The sequence below is a fragment of the Osmerus mordax genome, chromosome 24 (assembly GCF_038355195.1).
Source record: "Osmerus mordax isolate fOsmMor3 chromosome 24, fOsmMor3.pri, whole genome shotgun sequence".
NCBI classification, from domain to species: domain Eukaryota; kingdom Metazoa; phylum Chordata; class Actinopteri; order Osmeriformes; family Osmeridae; genus Osmerus; species Osmerus mordax.
The window spans coordinates 5,667,522-5,694,506 of record NC_090073.1 but is presented as its reverse complement, the minus strand read 5'-3'; the positions used below and the strand labels follow the sequence as shown (position 1 = coordinate 5,694,506).

General features: G+C 48.9%; 3 protein-coding genes across 3 annotated transcripts; 2 read left to right on the top strand and 1 right to left on the bottom strand.

Moving 5' to 3' along the window:
• The first annotated feature begins 130 nt into the window (after positions 1-130).
• On the top strand, positions 131-7,549 carry gda (guanine deaminase). Its single transcript, XM_067227951.1, has 14 exons — positions 131-276; positions 705-793; positions 891-1,062; positions 1,473-1,560; positions 2,787-2,892; positions 3,411-3,438; positions 3,874-3,981; positions 4,459-4,566; positions 4,655-4,752; positions 5,179-5,246; positions 5,385-5,531; positions 5,982-6,100; positions 6,392-6,419; positions 6,606-7,549. The coding sequence occupies exons 1-14, from the start codon at positions 151-153 to the stop codon at positions 6,668-6,670; spliced, it is 1,350 nt and encodes a 449-aa protein (XP_067084052.1). The 5' UTR covers positions 131-150; the 3' UTR covers positions 6,671-7,549.
• Positions 7,550-8,775: 1,226 nt separating this feature from the next.
• Positions 8,776-11,985, top strand: si:ch211-214j8.12 (uncharacterized protein LOC100000539 homolog). The gene is made up of 4 exons (XM_067228477.1): positions 8,776-9,015; positions 9,296-9,462; positions 9,601-10,742; positions 11,175-11,985. The coding sequence occupies exons 1-4, from the start codon at positions 8,790-8,792 to the stop codon at positions 11,605-11,607; spliced, it is 1,968 nt and encodes a 655-aa protein (XP_067084578.1). The 5' UTR covers positions 8,776-8,789; the 3' UTR covers positions 11,608-11,985.
• A 2,983-nt stretch (positions 11,986-14,968) lies between these two features.
• zfand5a (zinc finger, AN1-type domain 5a) lies at positions 14,969-21,573 on the bottom strand. Its single transcript, XM_067227934.1, has 6 exons — positions 21,200-21,573; positions 18,284-18,448; positions 17,703-17,805; positions 17,525-17,610; positions 17,014-17,130; positions 14,969-16,856 (listed from the first exon to the last, which is right to left on the bottom strand). Exons 2-6 carry the CDS (start codon positions 18,441-18,443, stop codon positions 16,708-16,710), a joined length of 615 nt encoding a protein of 204 aa, XP_067084035.1. The 5' UTR covers positions 18,444-18,448; positions 21,200-21,573; the 3' UTR covers positions 14,969-16,707.
• Between the last annotated feature and the right edge of the window lie 5,412 nt (positions 21,574-26,985).

Below are 26,985 nucleotides of genomic sequence, written 5' to 3'. Positions count from 1 at the left end.
TTGGCCAGACGCATTACAGGTGGAGTAGCGCAACCTCTTCTGTGATAAGTCCATAAAGCTAAACGCCCACTGTACTCGAATATAAATACTGTCTGTGCAATGGGTATTGCTTATTGCTTTGCCGAACCGAACTGAACAAAACGAGTAGAGATGACCAGCAACCGATCCACGATGGTCATTGCACACGTCTTTCGCGGAACGTTTGTGCACTCAACCCAAAGCTCAGCCTTAGATGTTTTGGACGACACACTTCTAGGAGTCGATACACTAGGAAAGGTCTGTCTCACTGGAATATTTTTTTTAATGAATCATTTAATTGTAAAAAGATACAGTGTAATGTTTCTCAGTATTACTCAATCCGACTTCAACTTTAAGTACATTTGTTTATGAGAGCGTAAAGAAGGCTTTTACAAACGATGAATTTAAAGTACAGTAAATGCTTTACATAACCATTTTAACAATATATGATTGGATTTTCAATCCAGGAAGTATCAAGCATCCCAAAACAGAAACTAAACTGAAACACTATCTGGTGATTTGCTGTCCTAAATTTTATATATAAAAAAAGAATATATAAAAAAAACAATTCCATATGGCAGCTTGTTTTCCCGAGAGACCCTCACACTTTTTTTCTGTGATAACTCATTAACCTCTCATTGTCTACACACCACTTACTGTGCCTGATTGATTCATCACACTGATAGATTGCTTTCATCGGGAGAGGGACTGATGTGGACCGGCTGTGTGAGAAGTATGGATTCCACGTCCGAGAGGTTACCCAGCTGAGACAGCAGTAAGCAAAGAGTCTTCTCTGTTGGTTCAGCAACCAGTACATGATGAAAACATTAAGAGTCCTATTTTCCTGACGTCCCCGTTGCTGGATCCTACAGCGAGTTCTTCATGCCGGGAATGGTGGACACCCATATCCATGCGTCCCAGTACAGCTACGCAGGCACAGCCCTGGACCTGCCCCTGCTCCAGTGGCTCAACACCTACACCTTCCCTGTGGAGGCCCGCTACGAAGACCTGGAGTTTGCCCGCAAAGTCTACACTCAAGTAGTGGTGAGCCGTCTAGGTTGTACTAGCAGTTTAATATCAAAGTAACTAAGTCAAGTGAAAGTATAAAGACATGCTGCAGTGTAGTAAATTGTGCAGATTGGTAACGAAAACAGGATGGTGGTACAAACCAGGTCAATTTTCATCTGATGATGAGGAGATTCAATATGAAGTTGCGAAGTAGAAGTTGTATACCGACTCAAATATATATGTGGAAATGGCAAGGGTCATGAGGTGTGTGTGTGTATCTGGCTTTCCAGATTAGCTCTTGGAATTGGAAAATGTGATGAAATACCTGTTTGTGTTACGCTCAGGATAGTTGAAAACGATGCGTTGAGACACAGCCACCTGTTCGATGGCGCCTTAATAATTGTTGAAGTGAATGTGGTAACGTGACACCTGTCTGTCTGTTTCAGAGGAGAACTCTGAGGAACGGGACCACGACTGCATGCTACTTTGCCACCATACACACAGACGCTTCTCTCCTGCTCGGGCAGATTGCAAGTGAGAACACACATGCTACACACACACAAATACAAACATGCACACACACACACACACAACAACACCCACACTAGTTCTAAACACACAGATACACGGACTCACCCATCCATACACGCACATGTGCATGGATACACTTCCTTCTTATTGGAACTATGATCCGAAACTGGAGAGCAAAGGAGAGAGAGAGAGATGCAGAGAGAGGGAGAGATACGCACAGATTAGACACAGAAAGGACAAAGAGTGAGAGAGGGAGGGAGAGACAGATCTGACCAAGGCCTATGAGGACAGAGATGGAAGGACGGCGTTTCCAGTTGCAGACGCATCAAAAAGAAGAAGAGGCAAAAAGAAGAAGCTGGAGGTCTCAATTGGAACTCGCCTTGTATGAGCGGTGGGGGCAGGACTGCACCAAGACTACAATTCCCAGAGGCCTTTTGGTTCCTATGGAGGATTCTAGTGTTTACCTCCAACGAGGTGTGTCAATGTAACTCTGGGAGGTATATCTTAGAAGATTGAGCAGAACATCCATTAGATTGACATTAATGAGAAAGGCAAGAGAGGGAGAGAGAGAGAGAGAGAGAGAGAGAGAGAGAGAGAAAGAGAGAGAGAGAGAGAGAGAGAGGGGGGGGGGGGGGCAAGATTTGACTCAAGTACACAAAACCTGTTATGTAACCATTTCCAAATGTGAACTTTAGGTACAGGTCTACACAATGTACTTCACAGAGTGAAATGTCCAATTTGTCAGCACACATAATGCTATGATAATGCACTTGCATGGAAATATGTTGTTATGGTTACTGACTGTACTGACCCCCAAAAATCCCACAGAGAGTTATTTTCACAAACTGACAGGGGATATTTATCTGGAAGTGTGACAGAGTGGAGTTTGACACTTTTTCCATCTGTCTGGAATGTTTCCTGCTTTACGTAACATCAGTCCAAAGTACAAAGTTTCACCTGTGTACACTTGGATTGACATATTATACAGTACCTGTTAGTTTGTTTTTGTCCTAAACTAAGTATTCATCACAAAGGGATTAGACAGGTATGGTAAAGACTTGCTCAACCCGTTTTAGCGTCTGCTAAATGACAAAAATGTAAAAGTAAATATTCTTGTCTCCACATAACACAGATATAGGTGGATGGGATTTCCCTGAGTACATGCATGTGTGAAGAATGACGGAGCGTTTTGGAATATGCCCTTTGACTGTCGTTCTGCCCTGCTGTAGATGAGTTTGGACAGCGCGCCCTTGTGGGGAAGGTGTGCATGGACAGGAACGATGCCGTCCGGCATTACAAAGAGACCCCGGAGGAATCCCTGGACGAGACCAATCGGTAGGCTCCGTCTTCACAGTGAAACCCCTGTCAGACTAATGTTCAGCCAATCACCATCAAGCATTCCAGCATTGGCTTGGTGTAGGTCCGTTTTGACCACCCTGATGTTCCCCTGGAGAGCTGAAGGCCAGAGACAAGCCGGACCCTCTCCAGTGACGTGTTCGAACCTCAGAACCTCTCTCTGAACACTGACACATTCACTCGGGCTCTGAAACTCTCCCCCCCCCACTCCCCCCTCTAAAATCACCCACACACACATCAAAAACATCCATAAGCCCTATCCGGCCAGAGAGGGGCTCATGTCGTGTTTGAACATCTCACATGACTCTGGGCAGAGAATGGACCTCTTTGATTCAACACAAGTTCAGGTTGAGTTCTGTCACACTTTGCTGGAGTTTCCTCAGCTCACTGTCTCTCCCAGGTCTGTGTGCTATGCCAGCAGGACGAGGGTGTCTGAGCAGATGAGGTGTGTTTGTCTTGTGATATGTGTTGCTGACTGTGGTTTTCCTGCTCTCAAGGTTCATCCGAGAGCTCTTAGAGAACAAGGTAAGGATCCTCCCTCAAGCCATTAAACAACTCGTCTCCCGGGGCAACATTTTTACAAGCCTTTACAAGCTATTCATTCCAAGTGTGCCACATACAAAGCATGCAAACAGACATCTGCCACCAAACCTTCCTGCCACACTAAATTCCGTGTTTGTATAACATACATGGCGAATAAACCGAAATCTGATTCTGATCTGGACAGACGGTATAGTCTTGATATGATTGCACTTGTCGATTCTGTCATTGGAAGCTGGTCTTTGAAGAGTCTTCCCCCTCTCTCTCCTTCTCTCTCTCTCCTCTCTCCTTCACTCTCTCTCCTTCTCTCTCTCTCCTCTCTCCTTCACTCTCTCTCCTTCTCTCTCTCCTCTCTCCTTCACTCTCTCTCCTTCTCTCTCTCCTCTCTCTCCGTCTCGGTGTGGGATCCTTGGTGTCCAGTATCCCCTGGTAATGCCGGTGGTGACCCCACGCTTCGCCCCCTCCTGCTCCCCAGCCCTGCTCAGCCACCTGGGGGAGATCGCTCAAAACAACCACCTGCACATCCAGGTGAGCTTATACCTGCGCACAGCCATCACCACGGCAACCCACCAAGGGGGAAACGCTCGGGGCGGCATCGCTATGGAGACCAGCAGGCCGGTTCGGATCTTTCGTGTCACGAGATGCACTCGCTCTGTCGAGGTTGCCGACAATGAGGTCATCACAACGTGGGTGTTTGGATTTCATGGGACGATTGTCTCACAATTAGAAAAATCTCTGGAATCCATTTGAAAGTCTTGTATCGTAGTCATTATATGTTGATCCTTGGATACAATGAGGGACTCTCTACTAACAGAAAGACAGGGACTCAATAACAGCAGTGATGCCTTAGAGAATATAGATCGTCAAGGTCGTGCAGTGATGTCGGAGCAGGGTGGTCTTCTTAGCTGACAGACCTTGAACTTGAGATGATCGTTGCGCCACAAAGCTGTTATGCACCTTGAGGTGTTCCTGTCAGTGAACTGACCTTTAACCTCTGACCCCCAGAGTCACATCAGTGAGACCAAGGAGGAGGTGCAGATGGTGAAGGAGCTGTTTCCTGACTCTGAGTCCTACACAGACGTCTACCTCAAACACAACCTCCTCACCGACAAGGTAGGTCTGCACATCTGCACAGCTACATCGATTTGCACTGTTCATACATCTTTACAAAAACAATTGGGTGCTTTGTGTTTGAGAACAGACAGTGATGGCTCATGGTTGTCACTTGTCGGATGAAGAACTGAAGCTGTTCAGAGAGACGGGGGCGTCCATCGCTCACTGTCCCAACTCCAACATCTCGTGAGTCCCTCTGCCCAATCCCCCCCCCCCCCCCCCCCCCCCGACCATTGTTAAACAAATAATTACAGAAAACACACTGTTCTCGATGACAACAAATGAACCAGCCGGAACAGTGTTTATTAACCCTGCTTCACAGTTAGTCTCTTCTCCGTCTCCGGTCTTTGAACTCAACGTCCTTCTCTCTCTCTACTCCTCCCCTCCGTCATTCCCTACTTCTCCCTCCTCCTGTCTCTCCCTCTCCTTCCTCCTCCTGTATCTCCCTCTCCTTCCTCCTCCTGTCTCTCCCTCTCCTTCCTCCTCCTGTATCTCCCTCTACTTCCTCCTCCTGTCTCCCCCTCTCCTGCCTCCTCCTGTCTCCCCCTCTCCTACCTCCTCCTGTCTCCCCCTCACCTACCTCCTCCTGTCTCCCCCTCTCCTTCACCCTAGGTTGTGCAGTGGCTTTTTGGATGTCCGCAACGTTCTCAACAATAAAGTGAAGCTGGGCCTGGGAACAGGTAGGCCCAGAGCTATACCCTACTGTGTGGGGGCGAGTGCGTGCGTGTGTTTCTTACACACGTATGCTAAAACACGTGTGTGCGAGAGAGAGTGTGTGTGTGTGTGTGTGTGTGTAAACGTGCTCCTTGTGTGTGTAGACGTGGCCGGGGGCTACTCTCCCTCCATGCTGGATGCCGTGAGGAAGACTCTGGACACGTCTAAAGCTCTGACCATCAATGACTCACAACACCAAACCCTCAGCTTCCAGGACGTCTTCAGACTGGCCACGCTGGGAGGGAGCCAAGGTTAGTGAGCTAGTTGGTTTACTTAGTAAGCTATTTAGTTCGTTAATGATTTCCTAAGAGTTTAGCTAGTTAACTAGTTAATACATTAGTTACTTAGAGTTGAGATTGTTAGCTTGGTTATTTAATTAGTTAGAGTGTAGTCAGTTAATATGTTTAGTTTCTCTAGCGAGTTAGTTTGTTCATTAGAAGCTTTGTGGCAACTTGAAACGTGGCAAGTGGCAGCGCCCATTAGGGCTTAACACAGGGAGCGGCTGACACGCCGTCCAGACGGCCAGTTGGCGAGTGTGTCCGCTCTGAGCGTGCATGGGACGGCCTGACAGTGTGTCCGCTCTGAGCGTGCACGGGACGGCCTGACAGTGTGTCCGCTCTGAGCGTGCACGGGATGGCCTGACAGTGTGTCCGCTCTGAGCGTGCACGGGATGGCCTGACTGTGTGTCGCGGGGTTTGCAGCCCTGTCCATGGACGAGCACACGGGGAACTTCGAGGTGGGGAAGGACTTTGACGCGCTGCGGGTGGACCTGGCGGCAGAGGAGGGACCCGTCGACATCTTCCAGAGGGAGGAGCCTGTGGTAGGTGGCCACGCCTCCACGCCGACGTCATAGTTTCTCAGTGACACAAACATGCATGTTTAGCTAGCAGGTGGGAGGGCTATAGAGTTTGACAGCCAGAGTCACATGGTCAAATATGCCCCCCCCCATCCTGTAAGTCGCTTTGAATAAAAGCGTCTGCTAAATGATTACATTGTTGTTATTACTGTACCCACGCACACACGCACATGCACATGCACAAAACACACATGTTCACAAAGACGTGTCAGAGGAACTAATCCTGAACCTTCACCTTCTCTTTGTTATTCCCAGGTGCTTTTGGAGAAATTCCTTAACTTGGGTAAGAATTCAATCTCCCGTACATCAAGTCGATATTGTTTGATTGATGACACCTTGCCATATTTGTTTTTGTGTGACAGACGTTCTAACAGTACTATAAAGAGCACAAGTTCCTGTTTGTGTGAGTGACTCGGCATCTCCCCTCTCTCGCCCCCCACCCCCACCCCCACCCCCCCTCCCCCTCCAGGTGATGACCGAAACATTGCAGAAGTGTATGTGGCTGGCAGGAGGGTGGTGCCTTTCCCCGGCTGACTTTAGGTGCGGACTCCGCGTCTGTTGCTCCGTCCTGAAGCAGCCTGCCTCTAGATTCTCACCGTTCTGTTTTCGTCCGTCCGCTTACTTAGGTGTAGAAGATAGAATGATTGGAAATTAGAGGCAGTTCACTGTGAGCTATTCTTTCCCTATGTATGTATGCTTACACTGAAATTAATAATAACGACTAGAAATTCACAGAAGTAATTGATTATGGAGCTTTTTGTATTATTTTCAGCCAAATCCTTGGAAATTCTATCATATGGTTTTGTTGGGGAATGATAATGAATATTGATATACTGTCCAGACCAATGCAACCTCTTGGCCGTCAACATCCAGTTAAAAGTTTGACTGTTATTTATACTAAATAATAATAATGCATTCATTTAGCAGATGCTTTTATCAAAAGCAACTTACATGGGGGGATTTGAAACTGAGACCTCATGACCTGCAGACAAGTGCTCTGCTACTGAGCTATACCTCATCTCCTTATTTACCCTCTGAGTTTGTGAGCACAGTTCCTCCCTTGACCTGAGAGGCAGTAGCTTGTGTGAGTAGGTCAGACTTTGTTTTAAATGTATGTATCTTTTTACATTTTTTATTATTGTCTGTTTCTTTGTTTGGCTGTGAATGTATTGTTAGCTTTATTATTCTGCTTGAATAATTGCTTGTTTGGCCAGGTGTTAGAGATTATTCAACCGTGGCCTTATAAATTCAAAATGAATGTTTCAAATGTAACTATTTAAATCTATTTAGTTTACAGTAAATTTTGTTTTGATTAATGTTTTATTACTGCAAATATTTGTTATGATTCAAAGCAAAAGGGAAAAGGTTCAGTACTCCTTAAAGTATGTCAACTTGAATAAAATAGTATATACATATCCTACATTTGGCATCTAGTCTTTTGTACCTTCTTCACAATATGATTCTGATTTTTGAAGTTGCACACACACACACAGGATGAAATTTAGACTATGTTGTTTATCTTTAGTTGGTTTTCATGCGTTTACAGCGTAGCGTCACCTGTGAATGACAGTGGAGAGGGTAGCCGGTACTAGAGAGAGGTGTCAGTGATCGTTGTTGACTACCCAACTGACACAGGTTGGTGTCTAGGGTTCCAAGGGTCTGCATAGGAGCCATCCTATTAAGATTCATGTAACGCCACAATAGATTCCAATCAGAAAAGATTTATTAAATAGGCACATCTAATTAAAAAACGTAAAAAAGTTTGACAAAGGGTTTGATTGGGTCAGATGGCTGAGCGGTTAGGGAATCGGGCTATTAATCAGAAGGTTGCCGTTTCGATTCCCGGCCGTGCTAAAAATGACGTTTCGTCTTTGGGCAAGGCACTTCACCCTACTTGCCTCGGGGAAATGTCCCTGTATTTACTGTAAGTCGCTCTGGATAAGAGCGTCTGCTAAATGATTAAATGTAAAATGTAAATGTATAAACTGTAATATCCCGCCAATTCATTTTCTAACAGTTTCTAACAGTTTGCGGGTCCTGAACGCAACACAAAACGCCGTAGCCCACGCTAGTCGAGTTTCCAAACCGGAACTTTGTGTTAAGTCCATCCCATACGTTCATCCTGGAGCCTACTCCTTCACACAATTCTGATAGAACGAATATACCGTATATGCGTTAATTAATAAATATTGAGCACAAGGCAAGCTATGCATGAAAGAGGTTTGTTTTGTACAAACATTATACTAGTTTGCAAATCTAGTACTGTCGATTCATCTCTCATTTTTCAAAGTCTGTGGTCCTGCCCAAAACGTGCAGTATTAGTTCAAAGGTCGTTTTAACGTCGAATCCATTTGCCAATTGCCATATTAAAGCTTTGCCTTGTGACACACAAGTACATCAGGTAAGTAGCTGAGCGGAACTCAAAGCGGCTACCAAAGAAAAATTGAAAAAAACTCGAGGCTACTCGAGGCTTACTCAGGTGTAAAATTAGAATAAATGCATGCCATGTATGCCAGCCCAGAAACTCATCAGGAAGTAAAATGATTAGTTTTTTTGTTTTCATAGAAAATGTATTATTGTACTTGTTTCATTATAAACCAGCTCCTGGGAGATTGCAGTGTACAGCTAACACTCATTGACTTTGGAGGAAGTGATGCCTTTATACCGAGGCACACCTCAGAGACCTCAAAACAGGAAGTTGAAAACCAGAGAAGGAAGGAGGAGATGGAAAGAGATGGATGGTGCCATAGTATCGCTAGGTCAGCTATGCCTACGCAGCCTGGCAGAGAACATGAAAACGCTGTGGGTAAAGGACTACGCTGAGAACTACATGGACCAGTACAACTTCAGACACATCATGGGGCCCTTCAGTGAGCTACGTGAGTCCAGGCTGAAGAACACACTGTCAGCGTTGTTTTGGTGTGGATGGGAATTGTAGTTTTCTCCATCCCTCCTACCTATCTCCCTTTCTCCTCTCCTTTCTAATGCTCATCCCTCCCTCTCTTCCTTCCCTCCCTCCCCTTCTCCTCTCTTGTCCTACCTCACCTCTTTTCTGCCTCACTCCCCCTCCTTCACCTCTCTTTTCCTCCCTCCCTCCCTCACCCCCCCCCTTCCCTCCCCTCTCTCCCCCTCCCCCACTCCTCTCCTCCCCCTCTCCAGCAGGGGAGCTGGTGGAGGAGCTAACATCCCTGCTGTGCTCCAGACGGGAGTTATCCCGCGCTGCCCTCCACCTCCTCCTCGTCCCCCAGCTCAGGGGCCTGAACCTGGGATCCTGCCCAGCCCTGGTCACCCCCTCCCTCTGCTCCCTCATCACAGCACGTTGCCAGGTTAGAACCCCCCCCCCTCTGTGAATATACTAGTCAAACTCAAGACTGTCCAAATAAGGGACGTTTTGTTGCTTGGTATGGATGAGATGTGTCACAGATGTCTCTCTTTCCTGGTCGTCCTCTCTGCTCCTCTCCCAGTCCTTGTCCAGCCTGGATGTATCAGGGGCCCAGCAGCTATCGGCCCAGGTCCAGTGTGACCTGCTGGGCTATCTTCCCTCCCTGCGCTCCCTCTCCCTGGCCGGTACCCAGTGTGACAGCCGAGTGGTGAGGGCGGTGGCCCTCTCCTGTCCTGCCCTTAGCCACCTCGACCTGTCCCGCTGCCCCCTCCTGGCCCCCGCAGGCCTGCTGCCACTGGGAGGGGCCCTCTCCTCCTCCGGCCCCGCGGCCCCCCTCAGAAGCCTCCTGGCCCTGGACATCGGGCTGGGGCCGGGGGAGGGGGACCCGGCGGCGGCGGCAGCCTACCTCCTGCTCTCCCTGCCCAGGTTGGAGAGGGTGGTACTGGAGGGTGTGGGAGAGGCCTGCAGCCTGCTCCTCCACAGGGAGGGCAGGGAGACGGAGGCCTTCGCCTCCAGGGAGGGGGTGTGCAGCCTGGGGGAGCTTTGGAGGAGGAGGAGGAGGGTGGAGGAGGAGGAGGGGAAGAGAGAGGGGGGGGCTCTAGGAGGAGAGGAGGAGGAGGAGGATGAGGAGGGTGGATGCTGGGGCAGGGAGGAGGTTGGGAGTGATGATGAAGGGATGAGAGGGCAGTGGGCCAGGGGAGAGGGGCTGAGCGGGGTTCAGGCAGACAGGCTAGACGGAGGAGGGGAAGGTGGAGAGGAAGGAGGAATGAAGGAGAAGTGTGTCATCCTGTCTCTGAAGGAAGCCCAGGGCTTGTCAGTCAGGAGTCTGCCCGCCGTAGCTCGCCTCTGCCCCGCCCTCCTCTCCATCTCATTGGACTGTGAGGAGGGCGGGGGGCGGGGCCCGGACCCTCGGCTGGCCGCGGGGCTGCGGAGATGGGCGGGGCAGCTGAAGAGGCTGGCCGTGCGTTTCCCGGGGGCCCTGGAGGAGCTACGGCCGGCCCTGTGCTGTGTAGGGCCTTCCCTGGTCTCCCTCACCCTGGAGGGGATCAGAACCAGCCCCCACACCCCCCTGGTGGAGCTCCTCCACACCTGCCCCAGGCTGAGGACTCTCCTCATCCATTGTGAGCCCCCCCTTGCACCACTGCAGGAAGAGGAAGAGGAAGAGGAGGAGGAGAATGTTCTGGATGGGTCTTGTCTGCTCCAGCTGTGCTCTCTCTCACTCCAGTAAGTGGGGAGGGTCTTTGGCAAGGCTTGACATGAAGCTTTTACTTTGTGTTAAAGCGTAACTCACCAAAACACTGGTTTAGAGGGGTTGCAGAGTGTAGCAGATTACTTGAGGATAAAGTCAGTGGGGTTTTCCTCCAGGACTGATAAGGGTCTGAAAGTGTCCGGGTTGGTCATCGGCAAAGACATCTTAGTTCCGTCCTAAACAAGTGATAGTTGCAAAACTGTGTGGCAATTATTAATAAACTGGAAATCCCCTGTTATTTTTTTACACTTCCTCGTTTTCTCTGCAGGAGGGGGGGACGGGGGGGGGGGACGGAGGGGGTCATGTTGGGTCTCTATGGCATGTTGACATGGTACAAGATAGACAGAACTAGAGCACATGAGGGAGGGTGATGAATGTTCCCTTCCTCTCACCCCTCCTTTCTCCAGCTTCTCCCGCGACCAGCGGCAGCTCAGGCCCGCGCCGTCCTGGAGCGCCCTGAGGGGGGCGCTGTGGCGCCTGCTGGCCGGCTCCCCCCTGCTGGAGGACGTGTGTCTGGTGGCCGTGCCCTGTCCCCTGGACTCGGTCTTCCACAGGGTCCTCCAGACCACCCGGAACTTTCCGTGCAGAAACCCCCCCTCTGCTGCTGCCGCGGCCATCTCAGAAGGGCCCCACCTATCCCGCCCGTTGGCACGGTTACGCGACCTAAACCTGGCCCATAGCGATGTGACCGGGATGACGGCTAAGAGGTTGTTTGCGGCCTGCGAGCGAATGAGAAGCCTGGATCTGACGGGGTGCTGGCACGTGAGGGCACGCGACGTACAGGACATCCAACATGCTGCCACTAGAAGACCACAGAGTCTGACTGTGAAGTGGACATGAGTAACGATCACCAAGTATACCTCTCTAGCACTATAGTTTGATGAAGGAAAGAATGCACTTGTTACTTCCTGTAGCTGTTTCACTCACTAAAATGTTCTACTGTATATTCCTTTTAAATTCAGCCAGCCATAATGGATTACTGACTATTTGGCAACTGCAGTAGATGAACTGTACTTTATACTTTAAATGTAGTGCATGGTAGCTGAGATGTGGTTACTTTGTGCCGTGTCTGGAAAATACAGACTGTTCCTTGACTCTAGCCACAAAAAGGCTTAGAACTATGCACTTCTGATCCTTGATGTTCTACTGTGCTTTTCTATATGCACTTTTTGTATGTCACTTTGGATAAAAGCGTCTGCTAAATAAATCAAGTGTAAATGTTCCCACTTCTGCTAAATTCTTTTGAATCAATTGTCTAGATTCTCTACAATTATTTTCTAGATATTAGAGGGTTCCGCGGGTACATCATTATAGAAATCACCATCACAAATCATGTGGATATTTCATGGTTTTAAACCAGTATTTCCACCACTGGACACTAGATGTCACCTGGATTCCAGGCATTCTCTATTCATCGTTCAACCTCATATTTTCTTACCTGCGGGAAGTCAAATCTGTGTGTGTGTGTATGTATGAGATGGTATCTTATTGTTTTCTACACACCCTCCCTCTCTTACCTCTCTCTCTTCCTCTTGAGTGACGTGAACACAAAGCCTCTACAGCCTGTAATGTGTCATCATCAGCTTCCTGGAAAGCTACTGCCACTTCCTGATCAGCCCCAGGACCAGGGCATGCAGTCTGTCTTTATCTTCTCACCTCCTTCTCTGTTCAGTCCTCTTTTCTCTCCTGCTCGTCCACTCTTCCTCCCCCTGTCCCTTTCTCCCTCCATCCCCTTCTCTCTCTCCTTTCTCCCTCCATCCCCTTCTCTCTCTCCTTTCTCCCTCCATCCCCTTCTCTCTCTCCTTTCTCCCTCCATCCCCTTCTCTCTCTCCTTTCTCCCTCCATCCCCTTCTCTCTCTCCTTTCTCCCTCCATCCCCTTCTCTCTCTCCTTTCTCCCTCCATCCCCTTCTCTCTCTCCTTTCTCCCTCCATCCCCTTCTCTCTCTCCTTTCTCCCTCCATCCCCTTCTCTCTCTCCTTTCTCCCTCCATCCCCTTCTCTCTCTCCTTTCTCCCTCCATCCCCTTCTCTCTCTCCTTTCTCCCTCCATCCCCTTCTCTCTCTCCTTTCTCCCTCCATCCCCTTCTCTCTCTCCTTTCTCCCTCCATCCCCTTCTCTCTCTCCTTTCTCCCTCCATCCCCTTCTCTCTCTCCTTTCTCCCCCCCCCCTTCCTTGTCCCTGTGTGTTTCCATCCCTCTAACAGAATTGAGGCCACACAGATGTAAGGAAAATAGACAGATTTAGAGAGAGTGAAAGAGAGGTGGTTTTGATGAAGGGTTTGGGTCGGAGAGGAAACCTGTTTCGAACTGTCATTGTCCGGTCTGAGCCCAGACCGGCCTAATCTGGTTATGCTCTCTGAGAGCTTAGTGGCGGTACCTCAGGTCACCCCTCCCTAATCTTAATCTAGCCCTTCCCTTCCCTGTCAGCCTGTCCTTTTCCGTGCGGCACGCATGCGCACGCACACACAAACAGCCATGCCCATTCATTCATGTTCATTCATTCAATCTCAACGTTTGCATTTGTGTCCAAACGTTCGTATCAGCTCACATCCGGCCTCCAGCAGCTTACAAGTCTCCATGACACCTCCCTCTGCCACCCAGTCATCCACCTCTTCCTGGTAATACTTGTTTTATTTGACGTCGGCAGACACTGTACGAGTCATGCAGGTTCGGGCCTCTAAAGTGTGGCCCAAGTCTGCCTAGCAACTGGTGATTATTTCCTATGGCTTTGCCCTGATCCAGATGTTCATAGCTGTGCTGTTGCCTCTATCCTGCTGAACAGAAGGGGTCATTGAGAGTTGGCATTACTAATGGCAGGAGAGTTTTCCCTTCTCATTTTGATGTACCCTAATCCTTCTAAACACTAAAACCGTGCAAAAGTCCGGCATGAACTCAGTAAACCCCAAACCCAAAGACCTCCTCTGGCCCTGCCCCTGCAGTTGTCCCCAGTCGTCATTGTGATGTCATACACTAAGCCAGCTTTCCAGACACACGCACACACACATAGACTCTCAAATGGGAAGTGACACACAGGGACATACACACACACACGCACATGCACACAGAAAAGTGAGAAACATTAGGGTTGAGAGTAGGAGTAAGGAGAAGCCTCTACTAAGTGTATGTGCATCTGTTCCAAACCTGCATTCTGTCTTACACACACACACACACACACACACAGGGGTACAGCTGTTCTCTGCGTCAGAGAGACTATTTGTTCTCTTCAGTGTCTCTCATTCAGCTGCTCTCATTTGGCGCTGAAGGTGTGTGTGTGGGCTTGTCTTTGGTGGACCTCAAGATACCCAGAAAGCTTCAGAGGACAGTGAATGAGTGATGCTCTCCATGATTAGATATCCAGTCAGTTTCTCTCTCTGTGGTTGCACCTGGCTACAGGATCAAGAGGCCGTCCATTCAAATCCGCAATGGACTGGGCTTTGGATGAAAATATTATTATTATCATTACATAAGGAGCTTTGAGAGAATTATCCATTCCAACAATGGAGGCCACCAGACTTGATCTCAGATCAAATGGGATGTCATTTTCAGAGAGGTCACAGCAGGGGTCACAACAAGTCCTGTCAGGCATTGTTAGCACTACACAGACAGGGGGTCAGGGGTCAGGGGTTTAATAACCCCCACACACCCTTTCCTCTTTCCTTCTACCTCAGCAGTGCATGCAGCTGCCCAGTGTTACACCATCTGCTGACTCACTCCTCGGTGCTTGTGACAGGTGTGGGAAATAAAACACGCCGTCTCGTCAAAGATAACACACTGTGGAACGCTCTGGAACAGACCTCCCCCCCCCCACCCCCCCAAGGCTGTGCCCCAGATTGATTTTAGGTTGGGTTGGATTTAAGTTGGTTTAGGTGCAGCACTGTGGGCGTACGTGAAGTCCTCTGTGACACGGCTCGTATTCAAGGGCTGTACAAATCAAACGGATGTGATTTAGAAACAGGCCAGTTCAGATTCAAGTTCTGGTTGCGACCCTTCATGGCATCCCGACCCAAACGTGACCTTCGTGTTGTGTGCTACCTCCAGCCCCGTAGCCCTTCCTGACCCAGGTCTGTGGTTTCTATTCAGGCTGAGGGGGTCAGAGGTCACTCGATTGGATCTGTTTTTATGAATTGATGGGACACTTGGGAGGTAGGGACACAAACAAACTGAAATACCACATCAGACAGAATACAAGCAGCCCTTTTTCCACTTCTGTCTGTACATAGTTTTATTTACATGATACATTTCTGCTGTAATGCTGGGTAGCAAGATTATATGTAATACATGAATACCAACATTTGTTTTGTTGTGTTTTTTTGTACAAATTTGCATATAACTAAGAATTATAAAGGAGAACTCAAACTGATACAAAGGGTTTGTTTCAAATGAATAATAATCTCACATCCCTAAAGGCAGAACAAAATGATCTACACAGGTCTCACACACACACACCTCGCAAACACACACGTGCACATTCACACAGATGCTTCTCCCCCGTCCCGTATAAATCAGTAACACAGACCACTAGCCATTAGAGAGCAGGAACGTAAAGTCTTATCTCTATTTTCCAAACGGAGCACCAGCATGCTCCTCCTTTAGCTTTGTAAACATGTGCTGTTGAAACCAAATTGCTCCACAGAGAGAGGGACACACACTCGCACGCACGCCGACGCACACACACAACGGACAAACCTGTGCTCGCACATTCACAGAAACTCACATCCAAAAATGAATACATAGCATGGCTCACATGACCTAACTCCACTGAATACAGGATGTGCTAATATCAGTACTATATTATTGAAGGAAACGCAACTTGAACAGAAATAGTCTTTCGGCAGATAAAATAAATGGCCAAACACTTGAAGCCAATCCAAGCCAATCAGATCATTCCATTAATGTGGATAGAGCAACCCAAGAGCATGTTGACATCCAGATCCACGTTGCCAGCGGTGGTGACGGCTTGTGACCGGTCCTCATCCGGGGTTAGGATCTCTGGCCCTCCTCCCCTCCTCTGAGGGGTCATCCCTTCTGCTCCCTGAACTTCATCGTCCTCGATGTCGTTCACAAGCATCACAGAATAAAAGTTCTTTTTTTTCTTCTTCTCCTAACGGCATCTCTAACGCAAAAAAAAAAAAAACGAAACAACTGATCACATTTCCCATAGTTCTTGTCAGACGGCGAGCGGCCCAGAGGTCAAAAGGTCCGAGGCGGCGACCTATCCCTGCCTGAAATGTGGAGGTCTCCGACGAGCCTCCCCTGGCATTGGCCAATAAAGTGATAGTGGGCAAAGAGGAAGGAGAGAGAGAGACGCTGGGGCTGAGAATGTGACGAGGAGGAACACACTTCCTGCTGTGAGGTAGGTAAAGCTAGGTAGGACAGGACACAGAGAGAGAGAGAGAGAGAGAGAGAGAGAGACAGAGAGAGAGAGGGCGGAAACAAAGCCCATGTGCATTCTGTCGTTTGCAACGTCGTACGTTCCCGAACGCTCACCCGACTCTTGGAACACAGGACTAGAGCTCTTCTTTTTTCTTTCTTCTCTTTTTGAACACACTGACAAGCACTGGTCTGAACACAAAATGGCCTCCCACGGTTTGGCACAAAATGGCCACCAGTCAAACAGGAGTCCTACCTTCCCCGGGTAATCCCAGAGCTCGCTCTTCGGAAGACGGCACACACGTTCTCTTCAAAGACACCGGAGAGTCCGGAGAAAGGGAAAATAAAAGAATTTCAACGCCCCTCCCACCCCACCCCTCCAAAAAAAGGTGAGAATTTATGCATCGTCCTTATACAGAATCTTCTCTTTTTTTCTCATGTTGTCTCAAGGTTGGGATTTTTCAGAAAGAGTCCTTAATAATCCGTTAACCCCTTGTGCCAGTGTTCATGTCTATGGCCACACACACACGCACACGCACACCTACATACACAGTCCTTGTCACAGGTTAACCCCTATATTCTCTGGATCTTGTCAGCGACTACCACAGGGTTCTCCTTGCGGATCTTGGCGGCCGCCTCGGCCTTGTAATCGTAGGGACAGTTGTGCTTGTCGGAGTACCGGTGGAGGCCACAGAACAGGTTACCACAGCGACAGTCGAACCCTGGGGAGGGGGGGGGGGCAAGAATGGGGTTAAAGTTGACGAGTTACGGGGGTGGCGTCGATGGATAAACCATCGAAACAAGACAACACACAAGAATATATCGTGTGAATAGAGCCCGGCTCCCCCGACCACGTTCGCCCTCTTCTGACATCCTCACCTGTCAGGCCGACCCTCTTGCGGCACATGAAGCACCGGTTCTTCTTGGATTTGGGGGTGTCCCCTTTTCCCTCCTCGCTGGGGGCTGGGGGGCTGGAGGCGGTGGGCTGAGTCACCACTGGAAGGAACAAACAGCTCAGTTAGACCTACCCTGTCCACTCTGCTAGGAGGAGAGCGTGCGAGTGAGTGTGTGTGAGTGTGTGTGTGTGGGGGGGGCGAGCACCAGGATTCGGTCTAAGAAGACCCTCCGGTGTGAGGAGGATATTTTTAACCAGGCTTATTTTTAGGCAGCGTCTCGCAGGCTTGAGAGTAAACCAACAGATCTGAGGTATGGAAGGAGGAGGGGCGATGATAAACCGGGGATGAAGTAGGTCGCACTGTCGCTCTGTGTGTGTGTGTGTGTAGCCTGCATGTGTGAGGGAGTTGCTTGACTGCTTGTAAAAAGGGAGAGAGACAAAGAGACAGAAAAAGAGACAGAAAAAGAGACAGAGAGAGAGAGAGAGGTGTCTCACCAGGCTCTGGGGTGTCTGTTGGGTCCTCTCTGGAGATGCTCATCTCTGTCATTTGTTGAGTGACAGGAAGAGAGCCTTGGATAGTTCTGGAAGAGAAGAGGAAGATGAGTAGAAGAAAAAAAAAAAAAATCCACCAGAACGGAGTGTAGATCTGATACAGATCTGAACACACACTTACCTAGACATGTCTGTAGCGGGTCCAGCAGATGGGTCTACCTTGGCAAAGCTGGCCTCCAGTCTCTGGATGGCTGAGGCTTCAGAGCTAGGGCTACTGGCGCTCCCTGGGAGAGGAAAGAGAGCAACATGAAGCTCACGTACCACACAACTCCTCCAGACTTGGCCTGGTCAAACTCCAAGGATCCATGAATGTCCAGACAACAGCTACTTGGACAACATTTCAAGTCCCAAAACATTCAAAAGTTCCTCGTTTCATGGTATACTGACATGGCTCTGAGAGACTATACTGTTGAGTAGGTGTCTGGGAACACAGCAAGAGCAACAGGAATATTTGACCTTAGAAGTCTTTCGGGGGGGGGGGGGGGGGGGGGGGCTAGGGATGGGGGGGGGGGGGGTGGAATAGGAAAACCTCTCCCTCCACATTGTCGTGAACCAGCTGTCTCTCGTCACATCACACGGAAAAACTTAGAGGCCGGGGCTGTGAGCCCAGAGCCCGGTGTGTTGTCCACCCTCCCCCCGCCTGCCTGTGGGGTGTTTGGACCGGGCAGGAAGGGTGTGGGGGGTGGGTGGGGATCCTCTTACCCATGGGGCTGTGGGGGCTCATGCGATCGCTGCTCTGCTGTCGGTTCAGGTGCTCCTTGTAGCACACCGAGCACATGCCGTTGGTCCTGGGGTTGCCGTAGAAACCGCAGCCGGTGGCACACAGCATGGGCACGGGGCTCTGATTGGTTTCTTGGGCCATCTTGGCTGCAAGAAGAAGAGGGGGGGAGGGCAGAGAGGGGGCGCTGGTTAGACAACATGGAAACATGGGCTGTATTTGTACAGGTGTGTGTGTGTGTGTGTGTGTGTGTGTGTGTGTGTGTGTGAGACACAAGTAGCCCATCAACCTTATCCCTAAAAATCTAGTAATCTGAAACTCAACACAGGCCTGTTCTCTCTCCATGCCCAGCCCCAGGACAGCGTGTCCAGCCTCGACAGAACACATTCACTAATGAATGAGGTTGCTTCACTCTGCGGCCTTAGCGAGAACAATACGCAATTGTTCCGTTGATCACCTTTGGCAGGAGCTAAGCGCATGGAGGATGTGTCATTATATGTCATTACCATAAATGACTGGTACAGCATTCTTTCTTCTGGTTCTCCTCCTGCTTGATCTGATTAAGCAAATATTCACTGCCTGGGTGAATGTGTGTGTGAGTGGGAGTGTGTGTGTGTGTGCGTGCGTGAGAGAAAGACAGACATAGAATGTAAGAGTCTGTGAGAGTGAGAAGGATATAATGTAAAAGTATGTGTGTGTGTGTTTGTGTGTGTGTCACTCAAGTCATAGACAGTCATAGACAACAAGAAACCAAAGCTAGATGGCTGCGGGTCCACTGCCTTAAAATTTGTCACGCAACAATTTGGAACATTTGTTCCCTCTCTTTTAGAGTTGTTTTCGCCCACACACACTCTCAAAAAACGGTCCCGGCTTACGACAAGGTGGACACAACAAGCCTGGCATCAAAGTCAGAGGACTCCACAGCAGAACTGAACATCTTAAAACACAAGAGTGAGACCAGACCGTCAGATAGGACACATGCTGATACATGTTTTTGAAGTCCGGTCGCAGCTAAAACACCTCAACAACCAACAACAAAAAACAACCACCACCACAGATTCAGAATGTTCCTGAAGGAGAACAACATTCAGCCTGGAACATTCTATCAATGTTCCTGACAGAGGGCCAAACAAATCCTGCTCTCACCTGCTGCCTGTTAAAAAGCTGTCTTGGCAACTGCCCAAACTAAGGAGGGCATTTTAAATGTTTTATTTGTAAGCAAGACGGAAGAGTAATTCGAGTTAGTAACTTCAGAGTATGGACCCTGAATACAGCACCTGTATTCAGGGTCCATTTGTCAGCAGGTGATATAATTGTTTTATTTTTGTGTTTCAATTTCAAACAATCGCTGTTATCTTTTACAGTTTCTCTCCGAACCAATGCTCATTTGTCAACAACAAATCAAAGGACATGTATCAAGGTTACACGCTTTCTTTTTGTTCAACCGTCCTCTCCTAATAACCTAACTATGAACCACACTGTCATGTCGTATGTCGGTGGGTACACCTGTCAATCAACACGACCCACGTGCGGGACACAGGACTCATCGTTGTCTTTCAATCAGTTTTTTTCTCAATTGCGGAAACAACTCAATTTGAATATACAGCATAGGAAAATGGTTATTCGTTTATTGTATCGACATGACGTAATTGAAACGAACATCTTCGAATCCATTCAATGAGGTTGACACATCTAGCGAGACATGACACATGAGACACTTCAGCGGCGGATGTGCCAGCATAGCCTTAATGCGAACCTTTCTTTATAAGCTACGCTACAGCTTAAGGTTAGTATTTAATATTAACACTTGGCTTGCCTACTTCGTTATTGACTGCTTTACATATGGAACCATATAGCTCAGTTTAACAAAATACTGAGCTGAGATGTCTTGGTTATGGTCTGCGAGCAATGGTTATCACTTTCTGAACACATCGCTTGTCGACTAAAAAGGCATTTATCAACTGAATATTAACTTCATGCATATGAGCTGGCAAATATTTCATTGGCCAAAACCACTGGGGGGGGGGGGGGGGGTAGGCTACTTGACTTGCAACATTGTAGAGATTACCCACTCCCCTCAACTATGCTACAGGCATCACTGCGATGTTACAAATCCACATCGTAGTCATAATTTGACGCTTTGTTTGGTTTGAGAGGCCAGATAAAACAAAAAAGAGCTATATGTTCATTTGTGGTTTCTTTGTCTGCAATCTCTTCCTGTTTACTTGTCTACTGACAGCACCCCATCCTTCCAATGTTGCATTCATTTTCTGGTTTAGAACAACGCAAGTTTATCAACTACCTCTATCTAAAGAGAAACCTCCGGGGCGATATTAATAACATCCCTTTGTTACTTACAAACAAGGTAACAATACAGACTTCCAGCACATTTGACAAGCCCCAAAACCGTCCTACCCCACTGGGGAAAAAAACATCTCCGAACACGAATGAAAATTTAGTCTACTTTTCTCAAATGTCCAAAACAATAATCAAACAATTTCGACAATAACATTTGAGGACACTGCGATCATTTTCTTTTCTTTTTTTTCTGTCAAGTAGGCTAGCACTCCCATCCCCCAGCCTGGAAACAGTAGATAGCCACCACTAGCTGGCTCCCTTCCTTGTTTTTCCCCTCCCAGACGGGTCACGTTCAAAGGCTTGTGATATTTTCAGTAAGGAGGTGGTGACCACTTTACAGAGCCATATCTTGTTTGCCACGACCAACTAAGAGAAATTCGAGCTTTTATTCTGCCTTACCGTTTCCCCTAGCGGAAATGGTAGGCTGATGAATGGTTTGTAACATGCTCAACATTCTCTTCGAATTTTCTCCCAAAACGTTGTTGATGGTAGTCTCCACTCAGTTTTTTCAGCCGTTCAATTGATTGTTTAAAAACTCTCACCTGTACGGATGTTAGGAATTCCACAAGAAGATCAATGTATTCGCGCAAGTCGGGGTTTCCCGTAAACACACAGTGAGCTGTGGCAATAACGTCCTCTGTGTCAATGTGTCCTCCGATTGAGACTGAATGTAATACTGCTCTCTGTACTCTTGCCCCGTCTCTCCGGTTGCTTTCCGTCGATGTTTGTTTCCTTCTTTAGTAAGAGGAGTGGCAGATGATGTCACGGGTAAAATAACGTGTAGCGATTGGCTACCCCCAGTACCCTGGAGCGCGTGTCTCGCAATCTACTGTACTGAAGGGCTGAGCCTGTCCTCGAGCGTGGGGGAGGTCTGTCCTTCTTACACATCCATTCGTCATCCTCCCACGGACCGTGGAAACCGAGCCAAACCACGGTCATTTCATTGAGTAATGTCTTAAGGATGTTCACGACGAAATATGTGTGAATGAAGGCCTACTGACTGGGTCTTGACATCACAAGTCTTGGATGTGGCAATTCAGCTGCCTCGTTTCCTCCTCCATCCCTACACTGATTTGACTTTATGTTCTGGAGCAAGACCAAAGCAAATCAGTGATGACATGCTGTAGGAGACACCCGATATGTGAGTGTCTGACTGCCACTAGCCATTTTCAGTTGAGAAACTCGTCCTGTGAGCTGTGCACCAAGTAAACATGTTTTTAAAGAGAGACAGGGTTCAAGAGAGTACGACTCCCCACCCAATAGGCCTACACAGGCTACTTAAAAAAACAAAAAAATGTCAAACAAGTTTTTCGGAAACACGCCACAACTTGGCTCTATGTTGTCATCGTTTATCGGATTCTTGACAGTCGTACATTGTGACACGTGACCCTCTGACACCGTGTTGTTGTGGTAGGAAACTGACGTGAATCTGGAGTGTGAACAATGTACCTCGAAGCTCTGCAAGACCCTTCTTGTTCACCCCTCGTCAGCACTGTCACACCCTCCACTGCCCCAAGGGCATGAGAGAGGGAGACACAGGAAGACAGAGAGTCAGAGATGTAGAGAGAGAGAGGGGGGGGGGGGACAAGAGACCAGGGAGAGGTAGAAAGAGACAGAAAGAGAGGGAGATATGGAGGGAGAACGAGATGAGGCAGTTTTAACGCACCCTTAATTGACACACAACAGAGCGGAGAGGGATAGAAAGAGAGACCAAACGGAGAGACAGAGACAGGTAGAGGGAGAGGAAGAAAGACCAAAAGGTAGAGGGAGAGAAAGAGAAAGATAGACCAAAAGAAGAGACAGAGAAAGGTAGAGGGAGAGAGAGACCAAAAGGAGAGACAGACAAAAGGTAGAAGGAGAGAAAGAGAGACCAAAAGGAGAGACAGAGAAAGGTAGAGACAGAGAAAGAGAGACCAAAAGGAGAGACAGAGAAAGGTAGAGACAGAGAGAGACCAAAAGGAGAGACAGAGAAAGAGAGGGAGAGAATCCCTGATTACCCTACTCCCAAGGCAAGTGTAGAAAGCATTAGTGATGAGTAACATGGTATAAGTAACGATGACGCTAGCATCTAAACTAGAGTTGGGGCTAGGGTATGTAGGCGGAGGGTGCATGGAAGCGGGATTAGACAGACGTGTTTTTACAGTGTCGTAGAGTAGCTATGAGGCCTAGCTGATGTCGCTGTCAAGACAAACACGCACACTGATCTTGTGCAAACCAGTGGGACCCACTGAGCTATGCAGTTGTGATTTATTTAGGCATAAAGCCACCCTTGCACGGCCCTGTGAACACACACCCACAACACACACACACACACACAAACACATACTCAAGGAATCGGAGCGCTCAAACAGCAGTTCACGCTAACAAAAAAACGGATTAGACACACCTAGAAACATTAACATGCACACCCAAACACATGCATCATCTGCATGTGGAGATGTATACAGAACCTAACTTTCAACTGAAAGCAACTGACAAACCCCCCCCCCCCCCCCCTCCCCCAGAGGACCCCCAACCCCACCATCTTCCCAGACAATCTGCAGTTTCTCTGGACACAGTATCTGAGTTAATTTACATGTATCACCTCTTATTTGTCTATTTTCACAAAGCCTGTTTTGTCGAGAGATGGTAGTTACATAAGATTTACATCCAGTGCCACAGGGTTGGAGCTTTAGAGACGCTAATAAGTTGCATTTGACTAAATGGTGAGGTCGATAAGGTTCGCAACATTAGCATAGGTAAACCGTTTCTGGAAAGAAGTTCAGTCAAGTACGGTTGACATGGCGTCTCAAAGGCGGCTTCTTACGCTAGTATACCAGTGATGTGGGTATAGAGGTTGTGTACAGCTCTGTGGTCAGAGTATTTACCTGGAGGTCAGAGGTCACAGGTTCACTTCCCCCCTGGTATGTTGCTAAGTTTATTACAACACATTACAATAATACTGGACAAGTTCAACAGTCGAGTCTAGAATGGACTTCTGTTCATGGGTCAAGGCCAGCAGAGACACACACACACAGATAGAGAGAGACACGGTTACAGATTGAGGCACCAGTTGTGACATTGTTGATGAAGAGCTCGGTAAAATGGCAGCTTAACCACATAAGCTGTTCGGAGGCTGATAAGCTTTTTACTGCGCAACCCAAACTCCACCACCGTAGATGTTGAACCCCCCCCGACTCCCCCAACTCTGTCCACAGTCAGTCTGTGCGTGTGTGTGTGAAGGTTGAGGTGGGGCTCTGTTTGGGCACAGAGACACGGTTTCCTGAGTTTTAGCGAGGGACTCTTGTCTGTCTGACGGAGCTGGCCTGCGAGTTCTCTCCTGTGTTTTTTTGTCCTGCTCAGCGTCAACACGCAGAAAGAACCGTGTTATTGTTTCACATAGAAAGAACCTTTTGTTGGGAGCTTGAGAGGGAGAGAGAGAGGGAGAGAGAATTAGAGAGAGAGAGAGAGAGAGAGAGAGAAAGACAGAGAGAGAGTGTTAGAGAGAAACAGAGAGCAGAGAGGGTTAGAGAGAAACAGAGAGCAGAGAGGGTTAGAGAGAAAGACAAACAACGAGAGAAAGAGAGTCAGAGAGAGAGACACTCGAGGAGAGGACCGAGTGGTGGACGGAGAGGGCCGGGAGAGAGGAACGGGGTGTCGGGCGGCCAAACTGCTGACTCAGCGTCGGGGGTGGCCATGCTGTTTTCTCGGAGAGCCCAGCGTCTGCAGAGTGACGCCGCGTCGACGCCTGACTCACGGCTCTGCCGGCGCTGTCATGACGGGGGAGGAGTCCCGATCAGCTCACCCAGTCTCTTCCTCCCCCCACCCCCTCTCACCGCACTGCCACCCAAGACTGGAGCTTTAGGGGAATTACTCCGACTGTGTGTGTGTGAGCGTGTGTGTGTGAGAATAGACTCCCATCAGATTACAAGAAGGGAAGTCAGGGGAAGACCGGCCACAGAGCAGTGGGTGAAAAGCAGATCAGCGACTGTGTGGACAAACACACGTCTGTGTCTGGCACCCAGGTCTCCTTTACGGCATGCTTGCTTCTGGTTTCACAATCCCTGTCTCCGTTTGGGGTTTATTTTGTGTGTGTGTGTGTGCGTATGTGTGAGAGTGAGTGAGTGAATATGGGGGAGGCACATGTGTGGTAGATATCTTTTTGTGTGTTGGTGACGTACTGTGAGTATGTGCGATGTGTGTGAGTGTGTGTGTGTGTGTATGCGTGTGTGCGAGTGTGTGTGTGTGTGAGTGTGTGTGTGTGTGTGTGTGCAGCAGATGTCGTCTGCTCTCTACCCAGACTGGCTGGTCTTTGTTGCTGCCCTCTCGTGCAGACGAGGCTGTCCACGTGTCTGCTCCGCGAGGCCACACCCCCGTCTGTGTGTGAGCTGTCAGTCTGAACCGTCAAACTCCGCCCCTAGCCCCTCCCCCTGATACACCTTCCCCTCTCAACAATGACACAGCGCTCTCTCTCTCCATCTCTCTCTCTCTCTCTCTCTCTCTCTCTCTCTCTCTCTCTCTCTCTCTCTCTCTCCGCCCTCTGTTATGTTTTCTTCTCTATTTCTTTTTAAGCTCTCTCTGTCTCTATCCGTCTTTCTCTCTGTATCCCTTTTTTACTCTATATCTCTCTAGCCCCCTCTTTCTCTCTTCTGTCCCTGACCCAGCTGTTGACTTTTCTCTCTCTCAGTTTCACTGGCTCCACTCTCACCCCTCCCTCTCTCTCGTTCTCTGTTAACAGCTGTGTGGGTACCTGTAATATCCGTCAGACCGGTTTGGAATAAATATGGTAATTGTCAAGCCTATTTGGGAAAAGATGACGTCCTGCTAACAGCACAAACAACACAACGGTTCTTTGTAAAAGCAGGTGTGTGTGCTTGTGTGTGCATGTGTGTGTGTGTGTGTGCGTGGACACCCTGTTGCAACAACATGCTCTGTTCCTGAGATACCAGTCCTTGTCACTGAGACAGAGTGTCAAGACAAATAGCAGTGTTCCCCCTCAGGGCCCAAACCTGCTATCAGCTCCCCAGGTTCACTGTCAACAACACGGCACCCTCGTGCTTCCTCAACCCCCAAAACACAGACACATGAACGCTGGAGACGGACACTGAACACTGGAGCAACAACATTCTCTTTCCAGAGTTGAGAACGTTCTAGAGCCGCTCTTGGTGAAAAGGAAAACGACCCGCGGGGATTTGTGAACCTCGTCAGACTGGCTGACTCCATCGCCTGCAGGTCAAACTGTTCCCTCCCAGATGTGTTGTCACTCGATGTATGGAAATCTTCTTCTGTATACGCACACGGCTTCAATAACAAGTCCGTTGTGTATCTTGTGTTCTCTCTGTGTCGCATACGAGTGTCAGCGGGGCAAGGTCCGCGCTTCGCAAAAGTGTGTGTGTGTGAGCATGTGTTTGTGTGTGTGAGAGAGAGAGAGAGAGAGAGAGAGAGAGAGAGAGAGAGAGAGAGAGAGAGAGAGAGAGAGAGAGAGAGAGAGAGAGAGAGAGAGAGAGAGAGAGAGAGAGAGAGAGAGAGAGAGAACGTGTCTCTGGGAAGGGTTCGACCACCACTTTGAACAGCGAGCTTGACAAGTTCCTCTCCCAGGAGTCTGAGGTGTGCTGTGACGGGCCTTACAGCCGGCTCGGCTCCCGGCCAGTCAACGGGAGGTGTACCCGACCCATCTCATCGCACGCCCGAGTCTGTGAGTCACAGTCTGTCGCGTATATGTTTCTCGCACGGATACACACAAGCTTACGCGCGACGACCCCAGAGTCGGGCCAGGACGAGCGCTGCGCTCAGCCGACGAGCTGCGAGGCTGCGGCTCATCTGCTGATCAGCACCCGGCTGCATGAGAAGCAAGGCGACAGGGCTCAGGAGGGGAGAGAACCTCCAGCCAGAGGGAGACGGCAAGAGAGAGAGACAAGACAGACAGAGAGAGACAGGGCTCAGAAGGGGAGAGAACCTCCAGCCAGAGGGAGACGGCGAGAGAGAGAGCGACAAGACAGAGAGAGAGAGAGACAGAGAGAAGAGGGGGAGAGATAGAGACGTGGAGAGAGAGACAAGACAGAGAGAGAGACAGAGAGAAGAGGGGGAGAGATAGAGACTGGGAGAGAGAGATAGAGAGGAGGGGGAGAGAGATGTTCTGCTAATTGATGAGAGTGCGGTTCATCATACCGAATTGTCTGAGCCGTCTGATGCTCTGTGGGTTGCCACAGAGACACAGACACACACGCACATACACACAGAGATGCACACACACGTACACACACAATGTACACACACAGACACACAAACACATGTTCAGGAGCGCGCACACACATAAACAAATTGGCAATATTGATTGACGCACACACAC